The sequence below is a fragment of the Sceloporus undulatus genome, chromosome 9, assembly GCF_019175285.1.
Source record: "Sceloporus undulatus isolate JIND9_A2432 ecotype Alabama chromosome 9, SceUnd_v1.1, whole genome shotgun sequence".
Classification (NCBI taxonomy): Eukaryota; Metazoa; Chordata; class Lepidosauria; order Squamata; family Phrynosomatidae; genus Sceloporus; species Sceloporus undulatus.
The window spans coordinates 29570390-29595546 of NC_056530.1; the positions used below are offsets into that span (position 1 = coordinate 29570390).

The window sequence follows — 25157 nt, forward strand, 5'->3', positions numbered from 1 at the left end:
TGCTTGAAGTAATCCATCTGTAGTTGGATCGCCCACTTCTTCTACTGCCTCTGCAGAACATTTTTATCTTTTCCAACGTGTCACATCATCTCATGATAGATCCAAAATCCAACAGCCTCCTCGGTTTAGTCATCATCACTTGTAGTGGGAACTCAGGCTCGATTTGGCCTACAATCCATTTGGTGGTCTTTGAAGCAGTCCTTTGGCTCTAGCTTGCGTCGAACTCTTCTCCGTTGCCACGACTCTCCATGCAGTTTGTGTGCCCCTTAATCCCAAATCCAGTTCACAAAAAAACGTATTACATATCACTACAATCAGGAAACACCACCATTCACATAATGTATAAAGCAAGAGTGGGCAACTCTGCACTCAAGATGCTGGGCATGCGTGTGTTGTGTGCCTTAAAGTCGTTTCCAACTTATGGCAACCCTAAGGCCTAACATGGGGTTTTCTTGACAAGATTTGTCTAGAGGCGGCATCTTCTCTGAAGATGCCAGCCACAGATGCTGGCAAAACGTCAGGAATAAACCTCTTCTAGAACATGGCCACATACATAGCTTGAAAAACCCACAAAAAACTATGGATGCTGGCCATGAAAGTCTTCAACTTCACATTGTCTAGAGGTTTCCTATTGCCTTCACCTGAGGCTGAGAGCGTGTGACTTGCCCAATGTCACCCAGTGGGTTTCATGGCCGAATCTGGGTCTCCAGAATTGTAGTCAACACTCATACCACTTTGACACACTGGCTATCTCTCTAGATGTCACTGGTCTCTAATTCCCTTTGCTCCTCACACCTGGTTATGCCACCTATGCCTGATGGGAAATACAGTCCCAAGACAGCCAGATGCCCATCCACTGTCCATCACTGAGTTAAATAGACCTAAAGCACATCACTGGGAGAGAACCTTATAGTCAATGTCATATGGGGTGTGGGGTCTACCTTGGGCAAGATGACTTCAATAGGTCTGCTCCTTCCGATGATGACGTTGCCCATGCCCTTTCTCTGAACTCAGTCTGAGCTTGGCTCGGCTGGCAGTGCCCACAGAAGGTCCCAGGTTCAATTCTTAGGATTAAAAAGGATCAACAGCAGGTGAAGAGAGAATGCTTTTTCTGCTGGAGAGCTGATGCACAGACACTGCTAGGATAAAGTGTGCAGTGGCTGGACTCTTTTACAAGGCAGCTTGCCGCAGGAATAAGGACTGTGTCCAGGGCTCCCAAGCTAGGACCAATTTGGGCACATCAATGGCAAGTGTTACTATAAACACAAACAAAGCCATGTTGCAGTAAAACCAGTTTATGATGGAAAAGAACTGCAGCAACGCATCCAGCCTGCCACAAATCCCAGCTGCTCTTCCCTCCCATGAACCACTGCCAAGAATAAACAGAAGGCAACTGCATTATGAGTTTATTACTTTTGTTGTTGTTGTTTTTTTAAAAAAAGAAGGCAAGAGAGAGAGAGACAGAGAGAGGGGGGAAAATTACATCCAATGAAAGGGAGAGACCAGGTTGTCACCCTGCCGCAATTGCACAAGGGCAGACCAACAGCTGTCCCGGTATCTTTCGCACCCACCCCCCAAAGCAGCCATGAACCTCCCCTCTCATAGTAAAAGTATGTTTTCCAAGCACTTTGTTCCCCATGGCCTTCCCTCCGTTGCGCATAGCTGCCTACACAGCTCCCAGAGATCGACAACCTAGTGGAGAGCGAAGGCATTTCTACATAGGCATCCCTTCTGCCAATTATGTTTCAACCATCCCTTGAGAAACGCCGGATTTAAAAAAATAGCCCTTTTTATTCCTTAACCCCCTCGATGTGGGACACAGATTGGATCAGGGTGGGGTATGCATCCCCTTCCCCTCGACAGTGCATTAAAAGATCTCCCATAAAAGTTCAACTCCCTTCCCGTCTCTTTCGGCACAGGTGCGCTCTGCGTGTGTTTGTGTGTGTACATACATGTGCATATGTGCGACAGGGATTGTCCAATGTTTCTCACACACACACACCCTTTCTGTCCCAGAGTCCTTTTCCAGGTTCCAAACTGAAAAATCGTAGAACATTACCATTAGTAAATTAAAAAAATTAGTTTAAAAAAATAAAATATTTCTTCCTTAAAAAAAAAACAAAGAAAAAAAAAGCGAAGTGCTTTTTAGTGTAGTTTCTTTTCCTTCCGTCGGCTTTGCCACATCCCACTTGGAGGGGAGAGGAAGAGATTTGTAAGATGCTCTCCTCTCTTCTCCACCCCTCATACTCCAGGGTTTGCTCCCACTTCCAAATCTCACAGGACCGTGAGCTCTTCTTCGGCAGGAGGAGGGCTAAGGCTGGATCCGGTAGTTGAGTATCCATTGCTGACCCCGCCATCGAGTTCCTCTTGCAGGTAGCGGCCAATCTCTTGACGCAAAGCAAGGGCCTCCAGGTTGCACTCTTCTTCTAGCTGGGCTGTCAACTGAGGAGCAGGAGTTGGGGAAAAGAAACAAGGATTACAAACAGGAACTAGAACCATAGCTCTAATCTCTTGTGCAAGCAAAATTATGCTCCAAATTCTGCAACATAGACTCCAACCATACATGGAGAGAGAAATTTCAGAGGTTCAAGTGGGGTTCTGGAAAGGAAGAGGTACTAGGGATCACATTGCAAACATACAATGGCTAATGGAGCCCACCAAGGAACTCCAAAGAAAATCAGCCTGTGTTTTATAGACTATAGCAAAGCTGTTGACTACATAGATCATGAAAGGCTATGGAACGCCCTTAAATACATGGGAGTGCCACCACATCTGGGCCTGATTCCCACTACTTTTTAAACCAGATTGCAAATAGTTTTGAACTGGTTCAAGTGACCCTGGTTCCCACTTGAATTGATTCGCTGAAGTGATTCGGAGGGGGGGGGGCACGCGCTAGATCCATTTAAGCCACGTCTTCTTCACGCTGATGTTTTCCACATCTTTTTTGATAAACCGATTCCGCACAAGTGCGAACCAGATGCGGATTGGAATTGATTTAAATCTGGAGCAAGTCCATTTTGAATCGATTCATTTGTCAATGTGAACCACAAATGGGTTATTTTACAGGGAAAATGCAATAAGGACAAATGTAGTGGGAACTACACTCCGCTGTCTAATCAATCCATCGATTTGGATCGCAAATCAATTTATTTGTAAGTGGGAATGGGAGGCCCTGATAGTCCTGATGAGAAATTTGCACTCAGGACATGAGGCTACTCTCAGGACAGAAGACAGAGAAAGAGAATGTTTCCCAATTGGCAAAGGGGTCAGGCAAGCCTGCATCTTATCACCGTATCTGTCAACTTATATGCAGAACATATTATAAGAAAAGCAGGATTGGATATACAAGGAGGAGGAGTGAAAATAGGAAGAAGGAATATCAACAGTCTAAGATATGCAGATGACACCATAGTACTAGCAGAAAACCTCCCAGACCTGGAACAACTACTAAGGAAAAGATCACGGAAGACAGTGCAAAAGCAGGCTTACTGTTGAACGTAAAGAAACCAAAAATAATGACACTGGAGAAGCTACACAAATTGAACCTAGACTATGAGGAAACAGAAATAGTAAGAGTTCTCATACCTGGGATCAAACACTGATCAGAGCAGGGACTGCAATAAGAAATCATAAAAAGACTAAGAATGGGGAGGGCAGCTATGGAAGAATTAGAAAAGATCCTAAAATGCAAAGATATACAATGAGCATGAACGTTAGAATCGTACAAGCCATCGTTTACCCTATTACCATGTATGAGAGAGCTGGACGGTGAAGAAAGGGGATAGGAAGAATTCATTTGAGATGTGGCGCTGCAGAAGAGTGCTCTGGATGTCATGGATGGGCAAAAAGACAAATAAATGGGTCCCAGAAGAAGATCAAGCCAGAAATCTCCCTGGAAGCCAAGATGGCTAAACTGAGGCTGTTGTACTTCGGACACATCATGCGAAGGAACGACTCGTTGGAAAAAACAATAATGCTAGGAAAGGTGGAGGGAAGTAGACGGGGAGTCAACCCAAGGGTGGTTAACAACAGTAAAAACACACCGGAAGCCAAAAGGCTCAGACCTAAAGCAAGAAGCATTCCAAATATTTTTAAGATGAACGTGCAGAGATCAATGCAAAAACATGGATTCCACACATTTCACGTAACTGGTTTGCACATAGGCGTGGGAAAACATTTTGTTCTATGCAAGATTTTTTAAATGAATTGATACGGTTCATTCTTTATGGCAGACTGAATGAATGAACGAACACGCATTGGGTTTCCTGTCATTGGGAAGAGGATGTGAACAGCTGGCTTTTTTTATGAATTATATGCAAGGAAATGTAAACGGCTAAAAAAGTGTGGATATGCAAGATATGCACAAGCACGCTTTAGTCAATGGGGGAAACGTTTAGAAATACACGCATTATGAAAGGGAAAAGAAGGATACTGCAAAAGGCACATTTCATCATATGCGTAGATTTCCACACATGGCGAGGTTGTCCTGAACACAAGGTGACCAGATGTCATAATGGCAAAGGAGGACAAGGCACCGCAAAGTGTAGGACATTCAAGGAAATCAGAGGACACTCATAAATATAAATCCGTGCTTCTTAGTCATACCCAAAATGGAGAAAATTTTGGAATTTCTCCTGGACAGAAGGTTGAAATGTATTGTGTGTCCTGAAAAGAAGGACATTTGGCCACCCTACTTGCACATTAGTCTGGGACTGGAATGGATCAAGAATGTTGTGTGATTCTGAGAAATGCAACAAAACAGGTGGCATTTTGCATCCCAATACAGAGGTGGCAGTGATGGTTGGACTCCACTTGGCAGATGAACTATTCCAAATTTATGGAGTGTCCCCTCCACTATTTGTATTAACTTTGAAATTTAGAGACCCCCAAGCCCAGAGTTCAACATTTTTTGGATTCTAGAAGAATATAAAAGCAACAATCAGCAAGCAAGCAAGTTGTCTACACCACCAAAATAAATCTTCTGCAACTCCTGAAACCTGGCTACCAGTGCTTTGAGGCCAAGCCCTGAAGCAGAAAAACTTGCTGGCACCTACTGGCACTGCCATAAACCCTTTCTGCTCTGGTCAGCAGGTGGCAAATGTTTTACGATCGTTGTAAGAAGCGCAGCTGTGCGACACAATTTCTCAATGGCCTTTAGACAGCAGGTTGCATGGACATAACACTCCAAAACAACCCGAAGGTGAGGTGCCTTGAGCGACAGCAAATGCAGTTGGTTGTTATGGGTCCCCTTCTTTCTCATTTTGCTTGTTAATAAATGATTAATTGTAAGTAAGGGGGAAAGCAGAGGAAAAGAGAAAGGAGGTGAATCTAACCAATGCTCTGCAAAACATCCATGGAGCAGCAAGAAATTGTGGCCATGGAATGATTGCAAATACTTTGTTTTTATAGCCTTGGATCATGTGTGCCTTTCTGTAGCCTTTTTTGCACAAAGAGTACTAGAAGAACATGCAAGATCCAGCCACACTAACCATCAGTCTGGGCAACTGCCAGCACAGGGCATAGGAAAACCACAGCTTCTACCGTTTGGTATTTGGAAAATGGAGAAGTTCTGGCTCTCCAGATGTTTTGGCTCCAACATGGCCAGAAATACAGAACCGAGGGAGCTGCAGTTCAAAACATCTCCAAAGCCTTAGGCTCATCGCTCTTTGCAATCCTTGCGCTGTCACTCCCAGGCTCCACTGTGCTTAGCAACACAACAGCCATCTTTAAATATCAGGTAGAAGATGGAGCCAGACTGTTCTCTGCTGCTCCCAAGGCTAGAAAACAAACCACTGGACTAAATTTATGCTACGAATCTCTACTGTAAGATGCTGAACAGTGGAATGGACAGTCTTGGACAGTGGTTAAGACTGTCTTTCAATCAGTGATTCCCAAACTCTGGCCTTCCAGGTGTTTTGGACTTCAGTTCCCAGAAGCCTTAGCCATCTTGGTCAATAGTCTGGGATTCGGGGAGTTGACGTCCAAAACACCTGAAGGGCCAGAGTTTGGGAATCACTGCACTAAACTAAAACCAAAACCAAGATTGATTTAATGTGAAGCCAAAGGCTTTCATGAACGGCATCCACAGTTTATTATGGGTTCTTCAGGCTATGTGACCATGTTCTAGAAGAGTTTATTCCTGACGTTTCACCAGCATCTGTGGCTGGCATCTTCAGAAAATGGATTTAAATTGCTGAATGCTAAGAAGAATGTATTCACTGCAAAGAGCTATTTTTGTTCAGCAAAAGCTCATGCTGCCAACTTCTTTCAGTTTGTCTCAAACGTGCCACAAGATCTCTCTACAGACGAACACAGCTATATCTTTGAAGAAATGAGAATCCACCTAAACATTAGTTTTACAGTAAGAAGTGTGAAATAGACTGTCACAAAAGGTGGTGGACTCTCCTTTAGAGATTTTGAAACAGAGATTGGATGGGCATCTTTCAGGAGTGCTTGAGTGGTTTGCTCCTGCGTGGCTTAAGGGGGTTTGATAAGATGAACCTTGGGATCCCTTCCAATTCTAGGATGCTATGATTCTAAGATGCTCCCAGAAGCTTTTGTGACACTTACCCGCGGCTCTTCCTCCTCGATCATTTGCAGTATCCCCTGGTGCCCTGCCAGTAGCTTCTCCTGGCGCCGTTTCTGAGCCTCTTCAAGCTTTAAGACAGAGAGAAAGAGAGGGAGAACTAAACACAGGGATAGACAAATTATGCCCTTTTAGACGTTGTATACGAAACCCATCATCCCTCATTACTGGTTCTGCAAGCTACTAATGCTGAAGGGTGTTGCAATCATTTTTTAGAAAAAAAGATGACAGTGGGCCCTTGTTATCCGCTGGGGTTTGGTTCCAGGATCCTCCATGGATATCAGAATCCATGGATGCTCAAGTCCCATTAAATACGATGGCATAATAAAATGGTGTCCCTTATATAAAATGGCAAGATCAAGGTTTGCTTTTTGGACTTTATATATATATATATATACATATATATATAAAATATTTGCATGCCATGGATGCTTCAATCCATGGATATAAAGGACTGACTGTATTAGAGATACCTTTGTTCCTCATCTGGGCTCCATCCATACTACACAAATCCAGCGCTAAATTCCACTTCAACTACCATGGCAACATCCTATGGAATCATGGGGTCTGGAGTCAGATGTGGCAGGGAATTCGAATTCCTCTCCCTAAACTGCCAAACACAGGATCCCATGGGATGTTTCCATGGCATTTGAAGTGGAATAGCAAGTGACTCAAAAATGGTGCAAAAGCAAAGCTGTTCTTATTCCGTTTTGCACCAGTCTTTTTTAATCGCCTTGTACTGTCAGCCCTCCATATCCATGGACTTTTTATTCATGGACTTTTTATTCATGGATTCAACTACCCACGACTTGAAAATATTTTTTTTAAAAAATAGATACATTCCAAACATCAAACCTTGATTTTGCCATTTTAGATAAGGGATACCATTTTATTATGCCACCTATTTAATTTGACCACAGATTTTGGTATCCACAGGTGAGCTCCTGGAACCAAACCCCGGCCAATACTAAGGGACCACTGTATAATGCAGAGATATAAGGTAATATATGTAATCTCTAAGAGCTGCTATTTGTATCCTATAGTAATAATGGTAATAATAGCTTGATTCAGGTTTTTCCCCCTCTTAAATTGATACAGAGAGTGGCACTATATTGACTATGAAATCCATTTTGTTTTTGGGTTTTTTCTGTTATTGTGATTAAAAAGTGGAACATATTGCTGTATTTGTGCAGTGTGAATGGAGACCTGGTGTAGAACTGGATCACATACTTCCCATTTATCTGCACCCCGCAGTCCTTACTTTCTTTGCTAAGTTTTCTTATAATATTAACTCATTCTAAAGTATGGAGTCATTCACCAAGGCAAGAGTAAAGATGGATTTTTCGGGCTCTGTGGCCATGTTCCAGAAGAGTTTATTCCTGATGTTTCGCCAGTGTCTGTGGCTGGCATCTTCAGAGAAGATGGCTGGCATCATCAACATCTTCTTTCTCTGAAGATGCCAGCCACAGATGCTGGCGAAACATCAGGAATAACTCTTCTAGAACATGGACACAGAGCCCGAAAAACCACAAAAAACTATGGATGCCGGCCATGAAAGCCTTCAACGTAACAAGAGTAAAGAGTTAACTGCCATTCTTACATACAAACCTGAGTAAAGTTAAAATTAAAGAAGTATATCCCAGAGGAGTGGGACTTGAAAGAAAATCCTGCAGTGTGGGGTGCTCCCTTCTATCCCACCAATTTCCCCTTTTCTTTCTCCTCAAATTCAATCAACACTCAGACCTGGGCTGCATCTGCACTGCAGAAATAATCCAGTTTGACACCACTTTAAGTGCCATAGCTCATTGCGATGGAATTCTGTAAACTGTAATTTTGTGAGACATTTAAGCCTTCTCTGTCAGAGAGCTCTGGTGCCACAACAAACTACAAATCCCAGTATCCCACAGCATTCAGCCATGGCACTTAAAGTGGTGTCACACTGAATTATTTCTGCAGGGTGGGTGCAGGTCCTCAATTCCCAATCCTTTAGCGGGTTTTCTTGCATGGCAGGGAATCAGATTTCGTGACCCTCGAGGTCTCTCCCAATTCTATGATTTTCTTTTGCTTTCTTTCTTGTACTTTTGCAAAGGTTGAGCCAGAGCCTGCTGATGCCACCCTTTTTGTGAGCGCGTGATGGCATTTTGGTTAAGAAAAATAAGATTTGCATGTGGATAATGGACATTGCTTTTAGAATATGTGACACTCACCCTTCGGATGGAGTTAACCGATTCAGTGATGTGCCGCCTGTTTATCTCAGTCAGCTCCCTGCAAAGTGAAAAAAAGCCTTTCCAAGTAAGTAGAAAGACTCTTATTTCTGCCTCCCACCCACAAACCAATACAGGGGACTCTGGCTATAGAATGGCAGGTATTTCGCACTCAAGACCCAGCCCAGAATGTGTCTGTACAGCTTGGCCCAGCTATCTCAGTCCATTTCCCCAGGTTGACTCTCTCTCAACCAGCTTTTGGGGTGAACTGGGACTTGTTCTCCTCTCCATTCCTAGGATGCTAAATAAATAAAAAGCTAAAGACAATCATATAAATTTACACTCCTTAGTCATGCTCAAAATGGAGGACATTTTGGAATTCCTCCTGGACAGAAGGTTGAAGTGTACGGCATGTCCTGGAAAAGGAGGACGCCTGGTCACCCAGCGTGTGACACGATGCCATTTCCAATTTTCATTTTTGCCATTTTCAGTCATTTTGGAGGGGAGTTGAGAAGGATGTGGAGGAGCAAAATTGCTGCATTTGGCGGCAGATTTGGCGCATTTATCATTTGAAGCCCAAAAATGAAAATAGTAATGGGCACTGATGGCTTGTGGAGGAGTCCTAGGCACAGAGCCACCAAAAAAGGTCCAAGGAGGCAAGCAGCCCATTGATTGCACTCTCCAAACCTGTTTTAGAACATGGGTGGACACTGCGTGGATCTTTAGATATTGTTGGACTCCAGCTCCCAGCAGCCTCAGCCATCAGAGTCTATGATGAGCAATGTTGGGAGCTGCAACAACAGGAGGCCAGAGGCGTCCACCTCTGCCTTAGGATAATGGTTCTAGAGTTATGTATTGATCTTGTTGCCAAGATGAATAATGCCTCCTTGTTGCTCCTTTTCCATAAGTTTCCGACTTATGGCGACCTTAAGGCGAACCTATCACAGGGTTTTCTTGGCAAGATTTGTTCAGAGTGGGTTTGCCATTGCCATCCTCCTAGGCTGAGAGAGTGTGACTTGCCCGAGGTGAGTTTCCATAGCCAAGGCGGGATTTGAACCATGGTCTCCTAGTGTCCTAGCTCAATGCTCAAACCATTACTTGCTCCCAAAGCACATTCTTTCTGGTTCATATGGTGTCTATAAACCCCACCATGTACCTCTGTGAATCTGGTTGCTGCTTTTTTCACTTTTGCTTTAAAAAAACCAAAACCCTGTTTTGTTTTAATCTCAAGGTTTTCCGGTGGGTGTATGTGTATTTCTGAGCTACATTCATTTTATTGGAAAAAGCAGCCTAGAAAGGTTTAGAGAAATAAATCTAGCCGTTGCCTGGACTCTACTCACACATCCTTTTTGTTCCTCTCCCGGGATTTGGCTTCAGTGATGCTGTTGTGCCGCTTCCGATCCAAGATTTTCTGAAGTTCTTTCTTCTCTCTAAGGAGAGATGGAGAAAGAGGCTGGGACTCAGTGGCAGAGGATACATGTCCAGCATACCAAAGGTCTTGGGCTGAATTCCCAGCATTTTCAGCTAGGCATGAGGAAGATGCCATGCTGCCAGTCAGTGCAAACCAGGGATCGGCAACCAGCAAAAGTCCCAGCATTGCCCCCCAATTCCTCCTCCAACCTTCCCCCCCTCAGACCATTTCCACCAAAGGTTATCAGGATAAAAACAGTGGAGCCTTTAAATGCCTAGTTGTGCCCATGAAATGTTCATGGAAATGTGCACCGCACCCATTTGCAAATCTGAACAAAATTTAGCATGTGTAGGTCCAAGGATGGCATCGGTGGGTTGCATGTAATCTGTGACTCACACAATTCCTGGAGTAGACAATACTGAGTTGGGTGGATCAAGATTTAGTGGTGGCAACTACCTGAGAAAGCCAGCATGGCATCATGGTTTGAGCGTTGGACTACCCAGGGTTTGATTCCCTGCTTGGCCATGAAACCCATTGGGTGATCTTGAACAAGTTACATACTCTCAGTAGGGAAGGCAATGGCAAACCTTCTCTGAGCAAATCTTGCCAAGAAAACCCCATGACAGGGTTGCCATAGTGTCGCCATAAGTTGGGAATGACTTGAAGGTGCACAACAACAGCTACCTGTAAGGGTCAACTCAAAATGTTTTGCTGCATTTGGTTCATGTTCTTATTGCTGTTGCTGTGTGCTTTGAAGTAGTTGCTGAATTACGGCAACCCTAAGGTGACACTATCATGGGGTTTTCTTGGCAGAAGCTGTCCAAATGGGGTTTACCTTTGCCTTCCTCTGAGGCTGAGAGAGTGAAACGTGCCCAAGATCCCCCTCTCGGTTTCTATGGCTGAACAGGGATTCAAACCCTGATCTCCAGAGTAATAGTCCAACACTCAAATTGATATACCCCACTGGCTCTGCCTTGGGCACAGAACAAAATACTGCCTGCACCCCTATGCTCTGATTCCATGTCCTAAAGTACACCAAACCAATGATTACATCTGATTTCAGTGCTAGTTGCCTTTATTGAATGTGGGAGCAGCAGGTTAACTTACTGGGCAGAGGATAAGTGGCACATATATAATTCTGGTTTCCAACACTTCACTATCAAGTCATACCCTTCTGGATCTGTCATCACACCTTTCCCTCTGCCCTATAGCTGATGCCAAGCTGCTAAATGGCCTGGGGAAAGGGTTTGAGAGCAACCAGGACTGCTTCCCTTCTTCAACGAGGTCTTCCAGGGAGAAAGGAAAGATGAATGTCGGGTATGCTTTGAGAGTTCCTGTATGGTAGGGGGTTGGACTGGATGGCCCTTGTGGTCTCTTCCAACTCTGGGATTCTATGAATAAGTGCTATCCACTTTCTCCACCTCTCTCTAGGGAAATGGAGTGGGGATGCTAGGCAGGACCCAACACCACTTCTTCCCTTCCCCATCTATGGCCAGTTAATAGCCACTGCCGCCTTGAGTCCCTATATTGGGAGAAAGGCGGGATGTAAGAAAATAACAACAACAACAACAACAACAACAACAATTGCTATTAAGTGTTTTGGTGAATTGTTTTGGTGGAAAGAGTGTTATAAATTGATTAAGATGATGACTGCAATGTTTGCTGGGGCTTGGCAGCTTCCAGGCAGGAGGTTTGGGGCAGAATAAATACATCCCTAGCAGGATCCCATCCTGTTCCAGCATAAGGGAGAACCCATTCCTTTTCCTCCTCTTCCCCCACATGACAATACTCACTTCTCATTTGTCTCTTTCAGCTTCTTCAGCTGGGCAGCCTGGCAGTCGCGGGCAATCTCTCTCAAACGCTGCTGGGCCTGAGGGGAAGGCGAGATAAATTAGAATAGAAATGAGATATCCTTCAAAAGTAGGACACAGAAAAGAGATTTGTTGGATTCTCATTCCTCTGTAGCCATACCCATGGTGCAGTTCCTGAGACGGGGAATGACAGATTCCATTTTGCTTTGAACGTCTCGGTGTTTGCAAGGTGTGCAATTTTGCGGGGGGAAAGGGAGGCACGTAACACAATGCATACTTACAAAATGGACATTGGCATACTTGATGCAATGTAAAATGCTTACAAATCCCTGCAGAAAAATGTGTGTTTTGGGAGGGAAAGGGGTTATATCGCACAGAAACACACACACAAAAATGTGTATGTATGACAGACGTGAGGAAAGGAAAGTCTTGCTCTCCGGAACAGAAGCAGGACAGAATGAGACTGCTAGGGGCAAACGGAGAAACTGAATGAGAACGAGACTGACAGGTTTACCCATCCTTACGCAAAAGCATGACCTGTGTGTGGGGACACAAAGTCAGCATATACCTGTTGGCTTAAAAATAAATAAATAAGAGGGGGGGAGAGAAAGAATTCCATATAAAAACACATAAAGCAGATACATAGAGCTGCCTTGGCTGAATATTATTCTGCTCCTGTTTACCAGGGAGTTTTCTGGGGCACTGAATTTCCATCCCAGATGACTATAATTCCTCCTGTCTTGGATTCCTATCAAAACCCATTTCACAAAAATAGAAATCTGTTTAGATCCCCCCAGAAGACAGAGTGAGGAAAAGCTGCTCACTTCATTAAAGGAACCCCCAAATTCCTTTATTCATGTATAAGTCTAGAAATCTTAGTCAAATCATTGACCCCACCAAAAAACGGAGTCGACTTATCCACAGGTCAAGCTAAATATTGTACTTTAACTCTTATTTTTTTAAAAAGGGAACAGCATGTTCTTCTTGTACTGATGTTTTTGCTAATTTATTTTAAATCAGCATTGGTTTTTTAAGATTGTGAAGCCACGACATTGTCCCAACATTGGGGGAAAGGTGGGATATATAAATGGCTAAAGTAATTTTAAAAAGAGAATCTTTCTTTGTTATCTTTCTACTTGCAAATTCAAGAAGAAGGGGGGGAACTCATTCCTACCAATTTAGATACACTGGCCATGGATTGTGACATGGCACTTGTGTACATACACTTTCCTACCCAAGAACTGTAAAGTGTCCCCTTTGGAAGGGATCCCCCCAGCCCCTTAGGACACCTGGTGCAGGTGCTCTCGCTTGCAGTCCCTTTCTAGTTGGTGCTGAGCCTCCCGCAGCTGCAACAGCCCCTGCATTTGCCACTCTTGCAGGTCCAGCTTCCGGCGCGTCCCGTCTTGCTCTTGTCCTTGCCTCATGGCTTCCAGCGAACTCTGAGACCTACGGAAGAGGAAAGTCAAAAAGGAGTAGTCATTGAGACATGCAAAGGATGTGTGTGGGAAGGCCAGAGAGCAGCAACGCATGCTCCAGTGGAGAGGCGACTATGGTGCAACATCAGAAGAGTTTAGAGCTCATGACATAAGATTTGGAGCCAGATTTCTAATCCCTTCTTCCCAAATTTATTTATTTATTTATTTTATTAATTCAAATATGGTTGGCACTCTGTATCCACGGATTCTTTATCTGCAGGTTCAAGCACCTTGAAAATATTCCAAAACGAAGTATAAATTCCAAAATAGCAAACCTCGATTTTGCCATTTTACATAAGGGACACCATTTTGCTATGCCGTTGTATTCAATGGGACTTGAGCATCCACGGGTTAGAGAAGAAGGACCCACTGTATTTATATTTCGCCCTTTATCCGAAGTTCTCAGACCTTTTGGACAATATCTCCCATCATTCTGAACTAAGCCAACCCATGATTGTGCTAGCTGGGGATGATAGAAACTGCATACCAAGATGCGCAAAACTCTTCCCAACAGAGACAGGAGAGTATCTTCAGCTGGAGTGCATGCACATGTGAATGTGTTGTGTCTTTCTGCATGGCAGGGGTTCAGACTAGATGACCATTGAGTTCTCTCCCAGTTCTATGATTCTATGAGCCAGATCCTCACCCTTCTCGGCTACGGAGCCGGCTCCTTTCTGCCAGGGCAAACTGGGCGTTCTGCTTCTTGTTGAGGCTGCAGATCTTCTTCATATGTTTCCTCCGGAGCTCCTTCAGTTCCCGGTATTGCTTCTTCAGCAGTTTCACAAAGGCTTTCTGCTGCCGCAGCTCCTCAACAGACTGAGGGGAAATCTCTGGCAAAAGAAGAGGGGCACAAAAGTTTAGAGGGTGGCAAAAGCCCTGCTCCCCAAATGGGAAGAAACGAAATAAAGAAAGAAAGTGCAGGCAAAAAGAGAGGGCCAGAAAGGTTTTCCAAACAGCTTCCTCCCATAAGATCATAAGGACTAGGAACTTAATTAGACCAGAGCATTGGAATCTCACTTTTTTTAAGACTACAAGACCCATAATGCCTTACACAGTATGGCTGATTGAAGGATTCTGGAAGCTATAGTCCAACATTTAGTTTAAAATAAAGCAAGACCAATGCAACCCAGAAAATGGACACTAGTACAACAAAAAGCACAGACCCTCAGAGCACAATATTCACTCTTCCAGTATGCCATCGCATAGAGTCAAACACAGCCCTGATCATGCTGGCTGCATCCACACAGCAGAAATAATCCAGTTCGACACCACTTTAACTGCCATGGCTCAGTGCTATGGAACTGTAGTTTTGTGAGGCATTTAGCTATCTCTGTCTCAGAGCTCTGGTGCCACAACAAACAACAGTTCCCAGGATTCCACAGCATGGAGCCATGGCAATTAAAGTGGTGTCAAATGGTTATTTCTGCAGTGCAGATGCAGCTCTTTATCTCCATGACCTTCAGTTCAGCTCTACATGAACCTTTTCCGCATTGCTTTATGGTGCTGATACAAAATTGTCCATCTTACCTGCCAAGATGCTGGCAATGAGGTCGTCCCTCTGCACTACAGATTGGAGAGAAGGAGGAAAACAACAAGAGAAAAATAACCAGAATTAAATGGGGAGAAAAGAGACATCATGCCATCTCTTTAAAAGTTTGTGCTTAAAACAGGAGTCCAGGGAAAAATAGAGCACAGAGCATGGAAAGGTTACTCTCTTAGACTCCACTTTCCAGCTAGCATGACCACAGCTGGCCCTACTGGTGGGAGATTCTGGAGCACAAGGAAGTAGAATCATAGAGCTGGAAGAGACCTCAAGGGCCATCTAGTCTAACCCCAATCAAAGCACCCCTAACAGATGGCCTTTCAGCTTCTGTTTAAAGACCTCCAAGAAGGAGACTTCACCACTCTCCAAGGGAGTGTTCCTCTGTCCAACAGCTCTTACTGTCAGCATGTTTTTCCTAATGTTGACGTGGAATCTATTTTCTTGTAGCCTGCATCCATTGCTCCAGGTCCTATGCTCTGGAGCAGCAGAAAACAAGCTTGCTCCATCTTCAATGTTAGCTCCCCTCAAATATTTAAACAGGGCGATCATATCACCTCTTAAACCTCTCTTCTCCAGGCTAAACATACCCAGTTCCCTAAGTCGCTCCTCATAAGGCATGGTTCCCAGTAACTCCTCCAAAGTTCTGTTTATGAGACTATTCAATCAAGGGACAGGCAAAGTGCTGTGGTTCCAGGTAGTGGTGTCACTAGCTAGTGTGTCAACCAGTGCAGAGGGTGTCACCCAGGAAGGGTGCATGTTCGTCCCCTCCTTCTGCTCCATCCTTGGGCTTCTTCCCCAGGGAGAAACTCCAGTGATTGAGCAACTAGGAAGGGTGCATGTTCACCCCTGTTGCACCAAAGGGGGCAGAGGATCCAACCAAGTGTTACCCCTCTTATGGGGTGTCACCCAGTGCGGCCCGCACCCCCCCCCCAGTGATGCCACTGGTTCTAGGCCAGGTGGTGAACTATGCATTCCCAGTCTGGCTTCCCCATTTGTATTTACCTTGACTAGGGACCACGCTGGGGCTCCGTGTCGGTGAAAGCAGGGCAGGCGATGGCCTGTGGGCCTCTTCAGTGGGGCCAGTGGTTGCATTGGAGGAGCTTCTCGACAGCGACTCCCGTGGCTTCTCTGCATTCTCCCGCTGGCATGATTGGACAGGGATTAATGGAGAAAGGCAGTCAGAGAGATGCCAACTCACCACCTCCCAGCACTCTCCCTCTGTTATTGCTACTTCTATCTCTCTCTGCCCTACCCACAACTCTCCCATACCCTCTTTATATGCCAAAGCAGCCCTCACCTCACTCTCGCCTATCAGAGCTACAAGCTGTTTGGCCCGCTGGTCCATGAGGTTGACATGTCTGATGGGGTTGATCAATGCTTCTGCATAATCTGAAAGAGGATGAAAACCATGCATAAACCGTAATGCGCAAAGTATTTCATTTTCCTTCAGTGTGTGAACAGTATAGTGCAGTGTTTCTCACTATCTGGTCTTCCAGTTATTTTGGACCTCAACTCCCACAGTCCTGCAACTTTTGGAGCCGAAGTCCAAAACATCTGGAGGATGAAATGCTCCTCACTTCAATAACAGATTGCAACCATGAGAGACCCGAATTCAAATCCTCCTTTCAGGAATCATCCTCACTGTATGCCATTCATCCAGCCACATCTTACAAAGTTATTATGAAGCATCTCTGCTGCCTTGACCTCCGCACAAGAAAATTGGGACAAAATTCAAATGTATACCCAGACTTTCTTCAAATTAAGCTCAAGGTGGAATAAAAAGCATTCTCCAACATTTACATGAACCTTCCTTACTCAGAAATATATTGGACAACACATTTCATCATTCCAAGTTATTGTTTCTGAATAGCTTCATTTGGCTGTAGTGCTCTCAGCATTAAGTAACATTTGGTATTAGGAATGATGGCTAAAAAAACGAAGCCTAGTGTTTTGGATAAAGCATGCTCTGGAGTGCTGGCTACCAGAGAGCAAGGCATTGAGCTCAGGATATTTCCTCTGCATTATTATTATTAGTAGTAGTGTTAGTATTAGTATTATTTACGTATATCCCATCATTCCCCCAATATAGGGACTCGAGGCGGAGAATAGCAAATTTAAAACAATACGATTTAAAAACAGCGCAAAAGCATTAAAATGTATAAACATAAAATTTAAAAAACAAACAATTTTAAAAGTTAAAACAGTTATGCATTAAACTTTAACGTGTGTTTAAAACTCTACACAAGCTTGTAGAAACACCTAGTTGGGATGCCAAACCCTCTTGATCCAGCAAGCTTGGTTTTCTAGCTATGCCATTATTTGATCTGATCCAGTTTCTTAGGCTTTTATGCTACCAGGGATGGGAATCATGCAGCCCTTCCGATGTTATGGGGTTACAACTCCCATCATCCCTAGCCAGTGGCTCTAATGTTAATGGGAATTGCAACCACATGTTTCCACCCTGCTTTACACCTTTCCAGAAAAGCCTCCCCACTATCCTACCCAAGCCGGCATTTACTTTGGTGATCATCTGGGATGTAGTCATAGGCTTCTGTATAGACCAGTAAAGCTGGAAGACATAGTGGCTGGTTGCTCTCGCTGCGCAGACAAATGTAGTGGTACCCTGTGGGGAGGGAGGAAAGAAACATATAAAATGCACATCAAGAAGAAAACATTAATGCACCTTGAGAAGATGACATAGGCCAATCACTCGGCCCTCCATATCTGTAGCTTTAATTTTTGCAGATCTGATTATTTGCAGATTTGATTAATATGTTCTCTCTAGGGATCTCTAGGTCCTCCAGAGAAATTCTGCTGGAAGTTGACCATAGAGTTGCACTGGAGGACCTAAAGATTCCTAGAGAAAACACGCTAGGCATTTATAGGTCCTCCAACGTGATTCTATGGTCAAATTCTGGCAATTGTTGACCACCAAGTGCTGCTGGAGGACCTAGAGATTCCTAGAGAGGTGTTCTGTCCGGTTACAAAAGTACTGTTTATTTGTGGTTTTTCCAACTTTCATGGGTCCTGTGCCCCTAACCCCAGCAAATATTATTATTATTATTATTATTATTATTATTATTATTATTATACTTTGTTTATATAGTGCTATAGAGTTACACAGTGCTGTACATATAAACAATAAAATCGATAAAAATGAAACCTGTCAATGGCAAACATTCTACAAAATACATATAAAACAATAGATAATAATACGAGATAGAATTAGATAAAAAAGCAAACTGCAAATTAAAAAGATCAAAGATCAAATCAAATATCAGATCTCAAATGTGCAGGACCACTGTATCTTAGATAGGTAAACGGGATGATCCCAAGATACTATGCTGCATGAGGCACAGAACAACATGGTGCTGGCTTTCATTGCATATATAAAAGCTGGCTGGACGGGCATTTGAATCATTTCTCAACATTGATGATGTATCCATGTCTTCCACCATACTCAAAAGCAGCATGTTCTGTTAGAGCACTGATTCCCAAACTCTGGACTTCCAAGTGTTTTGGACTTAGCTCCCAGAATTCCAGACCATTGGCCAAGATGGCTGAGGTTCCGGGGAGCTGAAGTCCAAAACACCTGGAGGATGGGAATCACTGTGTTAGAGGGCTCCTGGCACAAGGCTATCTCCTCCAGCATCTTACTAGCATCCCCTGCTTTGCTTAATGGGAGTGGATGGCAAAGGACCATTGTTCAGGAGCAAAGCCCCTACTTGGTATCAGCAAATAAAAAGATCAGGTATGATGTGATGGAAAAGGATTTTCTCTGTATGAGACCCTTGAGATCCATCAGTCAAAGCACATGATTTTGGGCCAAATGGACAAACAGTCTGACTGGCAGAAGGCTGCTTTCTATGTTTGTTGTTGTGTGCCTTCAAGTCATTTCTGACTTATGGCGACCCTAAGGCAAACATATCATGGGTTTTCTCTTGGCAAGATTTGTTCGGAGGAGGTTTGTCACTGCCTTCCCCTGAGGCTGAGAGTATGTGACTTGTACAAGGTCACCCAGTGGATTTCACAGTCAATCTGGGACTCGCACCCTGGTCTCCAGAGTCATAGTCCAACACTCAAACCACTATGGCACACTTCCTATGTAGCTATGTGCTATCCCTCATTTGGCAGATTCTATAGAATGCAGAGCAGGATGAAAAGATATGGCAAAATGCAGGATCCAAAGGCCACAAAGAGCCAGTCATGCCTGGTGTTCTTTGCAAAGTAGAAATGTATACAAGATAGGAACTACACTTCCCCTGATAAATCAACTCAGTATATTTGGAAGCGCAGCATTTATCTTGCATGCATTTAACTCTCAAAAGAAACACTCTTTGCATTGCGTGGCCTTATGGCTTCCACTGTTTAATAGTCTCCCCACCCATATCTGCACACATGCAGAGTGAATAAAGTCTGCCCAATGAGGATAACATTTCACCTTTCTTATGAAGCAGCCCAGAGCCCAAGACTAGGAGACCTGTGGCCAAGCAGTGGTAGTTCATCTATGGCTGCATCCACACTGCAGAAATAATCCACTTTGACACCACTTTGCTCAATGCAATGGGATTCTGGAAATTGTAGTTTTGTGAGACAGTTCACCATGTCTGTCAGAGAGCTCTGGCGTCACAAAAAAACTACAAAAACGATGTGGCCCAAATATTCTTCGACGATTTTTCACAGTGGAATAAAGTCCTCCATGCCCCCACTTGATGCACTTGTGGAAAACACATGCTGGTGCGTCCTTCCATAATGCAATGGTGGAACACGGTGCAAAACAGAAAGCAAATCCACAAAATCGGCGGGACATACAACGACATCCATGCTCACCTGAACGGATAGCAGAAACCGGCAGTATCCGGTGCCCCACAAATTTGCCTCCCTCTTCAAAGACAGCGATGCGCAGTGAGGCAAGTGTAGGAAGCACCACCTGGAGGGACAGAGAGGGGATTGGAAGGGTCAGATTATCAATGGTTCAACTGGTGCAATTGCTCTGGGGGCCCAGTGCTAAAGGGAAAAGAAAGCTTGTTCTTTTTTCATCTCCAGTCATTTCTTGAATATCTTAACAATCTGCATTCGTAAATAATTTAAGTATTATGTGAGTAACTCAATAAAAATGCAAAGGAAAAGGCTGTGAAGTCTTGCAAATGGCTTCACACACCTGGCTATCAGTACAGTGGGCCCTTGTTATCCACTGGGGTTTGGTTCCAGGGGCCCCCATGGATAACAAAATCCATGGATACTCAAGTCCCATTAAATACAACCGTGTAGTAAAATGGTGCCCCTTATATAAAATGGCAAAATCAAGGTTGGCTTTGGGGTATCTGCTGAGGTTTGGTTCCAGGATACCCTGCCAATAACAAAATCCATGGATGCTCAAGTCCCATTAAATAGAATGGCACAGTAAAATGGTATCCCTTATATAAAATGGCAAAGTCAAAGTTTTCTTTGGGAGAGCATGCGTGTGTGTGTGTGTGTGTGTGTGTGTGTGTGTGTGTGTGTGTAGTAAGCCCTTGGTATCCGCTGGGGTTTGGTTCCTTGGTAACAACCTCTATTTACAGAGTCTCACCTTGTGAAACACAAAAGGCTCTTCATCCCAGACGGGGTTGAAAGAATTACCCTGCGATGGCCGTGTCCGAAATTTTCGCTTGGTGTCCACTGGCAGACCAAACATGTCCACCTCAACGTAGATGCCCACCCGTTTGTCCGACAGGAACTGTCCTGAGATTATCTGGGGATGAAACAACAACCAAGATGGGGCCAAGGTTTTTATTTTAACAGGGCAGAAGGTTTGGTGTTTAGTACCATCTGTTAAAATGCCAATTCCTTTGCTGTCTGTCTACCAATATCTGGCATGTTTGTATGAACAGCAATAGTTTAGTGAATGGTCAGAGTTCATGATGAAATTGTCAGTTGCTGTATTTTCATATATATATATATATATATATGTGTGTGTGTGTGTGTGTGTGTGTGTACTATTATACTATATATATATATATGTACTATTATAAATATAATAGTATTATTGTATTTCCTAAATTTAATTAAAATCTTTTGACTCACTGTCCAGGATCACACCCCTAACCATAGGAACTGCTTATATATCTGAAATTGAGAGTAGCTTCAAAATTATGCTGAAACTATTCATTCATGCTTTTCATGAAGTGTGCTATGATCTATGGACATATGAGTTATAAGAAACGCTACACCTAGATTCAATTGCTAGTCCCAACCAAAGTAGTCCCCTTAAATTAATGGGATCATGAAACTGTTGATTTACTGTTCAGGAATTTATATATAACTCTTGTTTGGATTTACACTTCACTCCTTAAGATGCTACACAATTTTTGGTTGCAAGAGATCAATATAGCTACCAATCTGGAAATTGGCATCACACTTATAACCACCATTAGGTGCTGGTAAGGTGCTTCTGAAAGCAGAGTCACTATCCTACTCTCCCTTCCCAAACCCCAAAATCCAAATTTTTCCAAGTTCTGACAACCACACATCAATAATAAGCCTGGCCCCAAAGGTATCCCTCTGGTCCCTCTGTCACTGTCCTGCTCAAACCTTCACTTTGACAGTGTTGGCCACAATCCCATCAATGATATCTTCAGTGAAGGGGTCAAACAGCTTGTCTTGGCGTCGCATGAACTCTGGCTTGAGCAGATATCCACTCCGGCGGTTGTATTCAAAGATGCCCAGGTTTAGTTGCATTGCCAAATCTGGGTGAAAGGAAACATCAGCGTAAGTGTTGGAAGTTCACACATGATGAAACCTCTGTCCCTCAACTCCATACTCCATCCCGCCTTTGCGGGGGGAAAGAAATTCTACTTGCAGAGGCACATGCCTGTGGTTAGGTTCCTCCCATCTTAATTTAAAGGAGCCAAGAAGGTTGGCAGACAAGCTGTACGGCTGGCATACAGCTCTGATTGACTAAATCAAAACACATCCCAACCACCACATTTGACAAACCTTATTCAGGGTTGTAAGTACTTCTATATCTCCACCTCAAAGAGATGGAAGGACTGATTCTCCTTTATGTATATAAAGACTAAGTACACTGTTAGAGAGCAGAAGAGGAGGTGGAAAAAGAGGTTAGTACTCACCAAGTGACTGGAAATTAAGTGCCACCATCTGGCAGCCTGCATTCCAGAAGACCTGAGGCATATAGTTGGAGGAATCCACCCGTGTCCCTTTAGGATATATCCGGCTAAGTTGCTTCTTGTTGTATCTGTGCAAGGGACACTGGTCAAGGCAATAATAGCAGCGATGCAGGCACCACAGCTCCTCCAACAAATCCAGGGACTGCTTCTTTTTAGGAAATGATTATCAACACTGACCATTTACTATTGGTAGAATTCAAAGATATAGTAGTTATATTAGTCTGTACAATCAGTACGCAGAGAGATCTTGTAACACATTTGAGACTTAAATGAAAGAAAGAAGTTGGCAGCATGAGCTTTCGTAGACTTCAGTCTATTTCATCAGAGGAATTAGAATGAAGTTCTAGGAAAGCTCATGCTGCCAACTTATTTCAGTTAGTTTCAAAGGTGCTACAAGATCTCTCTACATCTACTATTGGTACTCCATAAGCCTTCTCATGTTTTCCTACAACTCGCACAAACCCGTCTCATAAATATGACGATGCAGAAAACCTAAAGCTACGGCATTTTGATAGAGGGCCATCAAAGTCTGCTTAAGAACTGCTAATGATGGAAAATCCACTAATCCATAAATAATGAAGAGTATGGAGGCAGTCTCCCCAACTCCTGAACTGCTCATACTACCAGGAACTTCTTTCTAATGTTCAGCTGAAATCCTTTTACTTCTAACTTTAACTTGTTGGTTTGGGTCTGATCCAAGGTGCAACAGAGAGCAAAACTGTTCTATTATCTGTGTCAGTGGTTCCCAAACTTTGGTCCTCCAGGTGTTTTAGACTTCATTTCCTAAAAGCCAAAGCCACCTTGGCCAAAACTCAAGAATTCTGGAAGATTAAGTCCAAAACTTTTGGAGTACCAAAGTTGGTAAACCACTGGTGTGATACTCCTTCAGACATTTGAAGATGGTCATCATACCACCTCTTAAACATCGCTTTTCCAGGCTAAATATAAATAATTCAAATCCTTCTTCAGAACCCTGTCTTAAGGGTTCTCACTATCTTTGTCTGCAGAAGATGAAGTTACTTTTGGAGACTTTTAGGACTTGTTTCAGAGTGTCAGATTTCTCCTGAAACTGCTGAGCTCAGAATTGGTCACAGTACTCCAGGTGGATACTGATCCGAGTCAAACAGAATGGCACCATCCCTTCTCACAAACGTCTGGAGCTACACAACAACCTCCCCGTCTCCATCAGTCCCCATTTTGGATTCTCCATCCTACTAGTCCCAGGAAACCGAAATAACACAAAAAGTGGCACCAGGAGCTCAACTCTTATCCCATTCAAGCGTTGTAGCACAGGCGCTGCTCAAACCATCCCACCAGCAATGTCCTCCCCATCCTCAGCTTCCAGGCTCAACATCAAGGCAGGATACTCCACAAACTCCATGGGACTGTTAGTGAGCTGCTCCAGACCTTTGGTCTCCACAAATGAAGACATCTCATAGGATTTGTTGCGTTCTTGGGAGGAAGAAAGAAAATTACAAGCCTTCAGTGTTCCTCATTCAAGGTTGCCCTCCATGGCCCTCTCCCACTTCAATTCACATGGTGGTAGTGCCTCAATCCTTATTCAAGTGGATGAATACAACATGCCTTGGCTGTATCCCAAGGTACCTTTTGACCCCATGGTAATGCCAGTGTTTCTGAGAGTTACGAATGAGACTAGGTTTAACTTCACACAGCTTGTATTTTCTTAACTCGTAGTGTATTGCCATGCCTCCCCTCCCTGCATTAAAGAAGGCCAACTATTGACCAATAGAAGCATTGGTTAATCCATGGGATTTGCCCACAGAACCCATGGGATTTGCTCCCCAGCCTCACTCACTGCTGGCCACCTCGAAGGACTTGAACTTGACAGGCTCAATGTAGTTCACCAACGTGGACATCTCTTCCGTGGCATTGACCTCACTGCTCGCGGTGCCCTGTCAATTCACAGAAAGCGGGGTGTGAGTTGGGGAGATGACTGGCATTAAGGCAAAAACAGCAAGTATGGAACAGAAGAATTAAACAGAGGAGTCTTTCTCTGAAGATGCCAGCCACAGATGCTGGCGAAACATCAGGAATAAACTCTTCCAGAACATGACCACAAAGTCTGAAAAACCCACAAAAAACTATAGAGGGGTCATGGTTTGTTTGTTTTTTAAGAACTCAGACCATCACAATTAATAATGGCAGAAAATATGAACAAAAATTAATTATTTACATTTATTAATTTATTTCTGATAGCCATTCTTTCCTATAGTGAGCTCAAGAGGGTGTACATGGGTCCTCTTCTCCCCATTTTATCCTTCTAACATTCCCATGAGAGAAAGAGGGAGGGATGTCCAAGGTTATCCAGTTTTTCTATTAAAGCAGTAAGCATCCAACTAGTTTTATAAGGAAGACAGTGTTCCAAAAATTGCCAAAGATGTAAAATCATGATAACAAAGCAGTGACTTTTATAGCTCAGTGAGTCTTGAACCTGGTTACTCCAGCTCCCCATTTAACTGTCTAACCACTGTACTATGTTGGCCCACAAATAAAGGATGCTCAGAGCAGCTCTACGTTTCTGTCCCACCATCTAGTCTGGTTAGATAGCAGGAACATGGAAGAGGGCAGGTGATATGAAAGACAGTGGTGGTCATTTGTGTAACAAATGGGTTTTTCAAGGTATGAGGCCATGTTCTAGAAGAGTTTAAACCTGACGTTTCGCCAGCATCTGTGGCTGGCATCTTCAGAGAATCATCTTCTGATATTTTCTCACCTTCTCTGAAGATGCCAGATGCCACAGATGCTGGCGAAACGTCAGGAATAAACTCTTCTAGAACATGGCCAGATAGCCTGAAAAACCCACAAAAAACTATGGATCCCGGCCATGAAAGCCTTCGACATCCCTTAGATGGTTTCACTCTCAAAAGTTTTGTTCTTACCATCAACACTATTTTTAACATGTATGCCACCTTGAAAACTACTGGTTAAAAGGGTTTACAG

The 25157-nt window shown here is 43.7% G+C and overlaps 1 protein-coding gene across 3 annotated transcripts in view; it reads right to left on the reverse strand.

The window, feature by feature from the left end:
• Nucleotides 1-1389: 1389 nt before the first annotated feature.
• PLCB3 (phospholipase C beta 3) overlaps nt 1390-25157 on the reverse strand; it is a 79542-nt gene continuing 55774 nt past the window's right edge. For 2 of the 3 annotated variants that reach the window (XM_042440178.1, XM_042440176.1), the window contains exons 17-33: nt 24013-24109; nt 23564-23648; nt 22140-22264; nt 21601-21755; nt 20600-20761; nt 19861-19960; nt 17549-17653; nt 16328-16419; nt 16033-16171; nt 15015-15050; nt 14134-14317; nt 13302-13458; nt 11995-12071; nt 10131-10220; nt 8794-8851; nt 6571-6657; nt 1390-2442 (exon numbers count right to left, since the gene is read on the reverse strand). In XM_042440178.1, the coding sequence (XP_042296112.1) occupies nt 2275-2442; nt 6571-6657; nt 8794-8851; nt 10131-10220; nt 11995-12071; nt 13302-13458; nt 14134-14317; nt 15015-15050; nt 16033-16171; nt 16328-16419; nt 17549-17653; nt 19861-19960; nt 20600-20761; nt 21601-21755; nt 22140-22264; nt 23564-23648; nt 24013-24109 (1917 nt within the window). In that variant the 3' untranslated portion in view covers nt 1390-2274. The remainder of the gene's footprint in view (nt 2443-6570; nt 6658-8793; nt 8852-10130; nt 10221-11994; nt 12072-13301; nt 13459-14133; nt 14318-15014; nt 15051-16032; nt 16172-16327; nt 16420-17548; nt 17654-19860; nt 19961-20599; nt 20762-21600; nt 21756-22139; nt 22265-23563; nt 23649-24012; nt 24110-25157) is intronic. The other variant, XM_042440179.1, reaches the window with a different exon arrangement.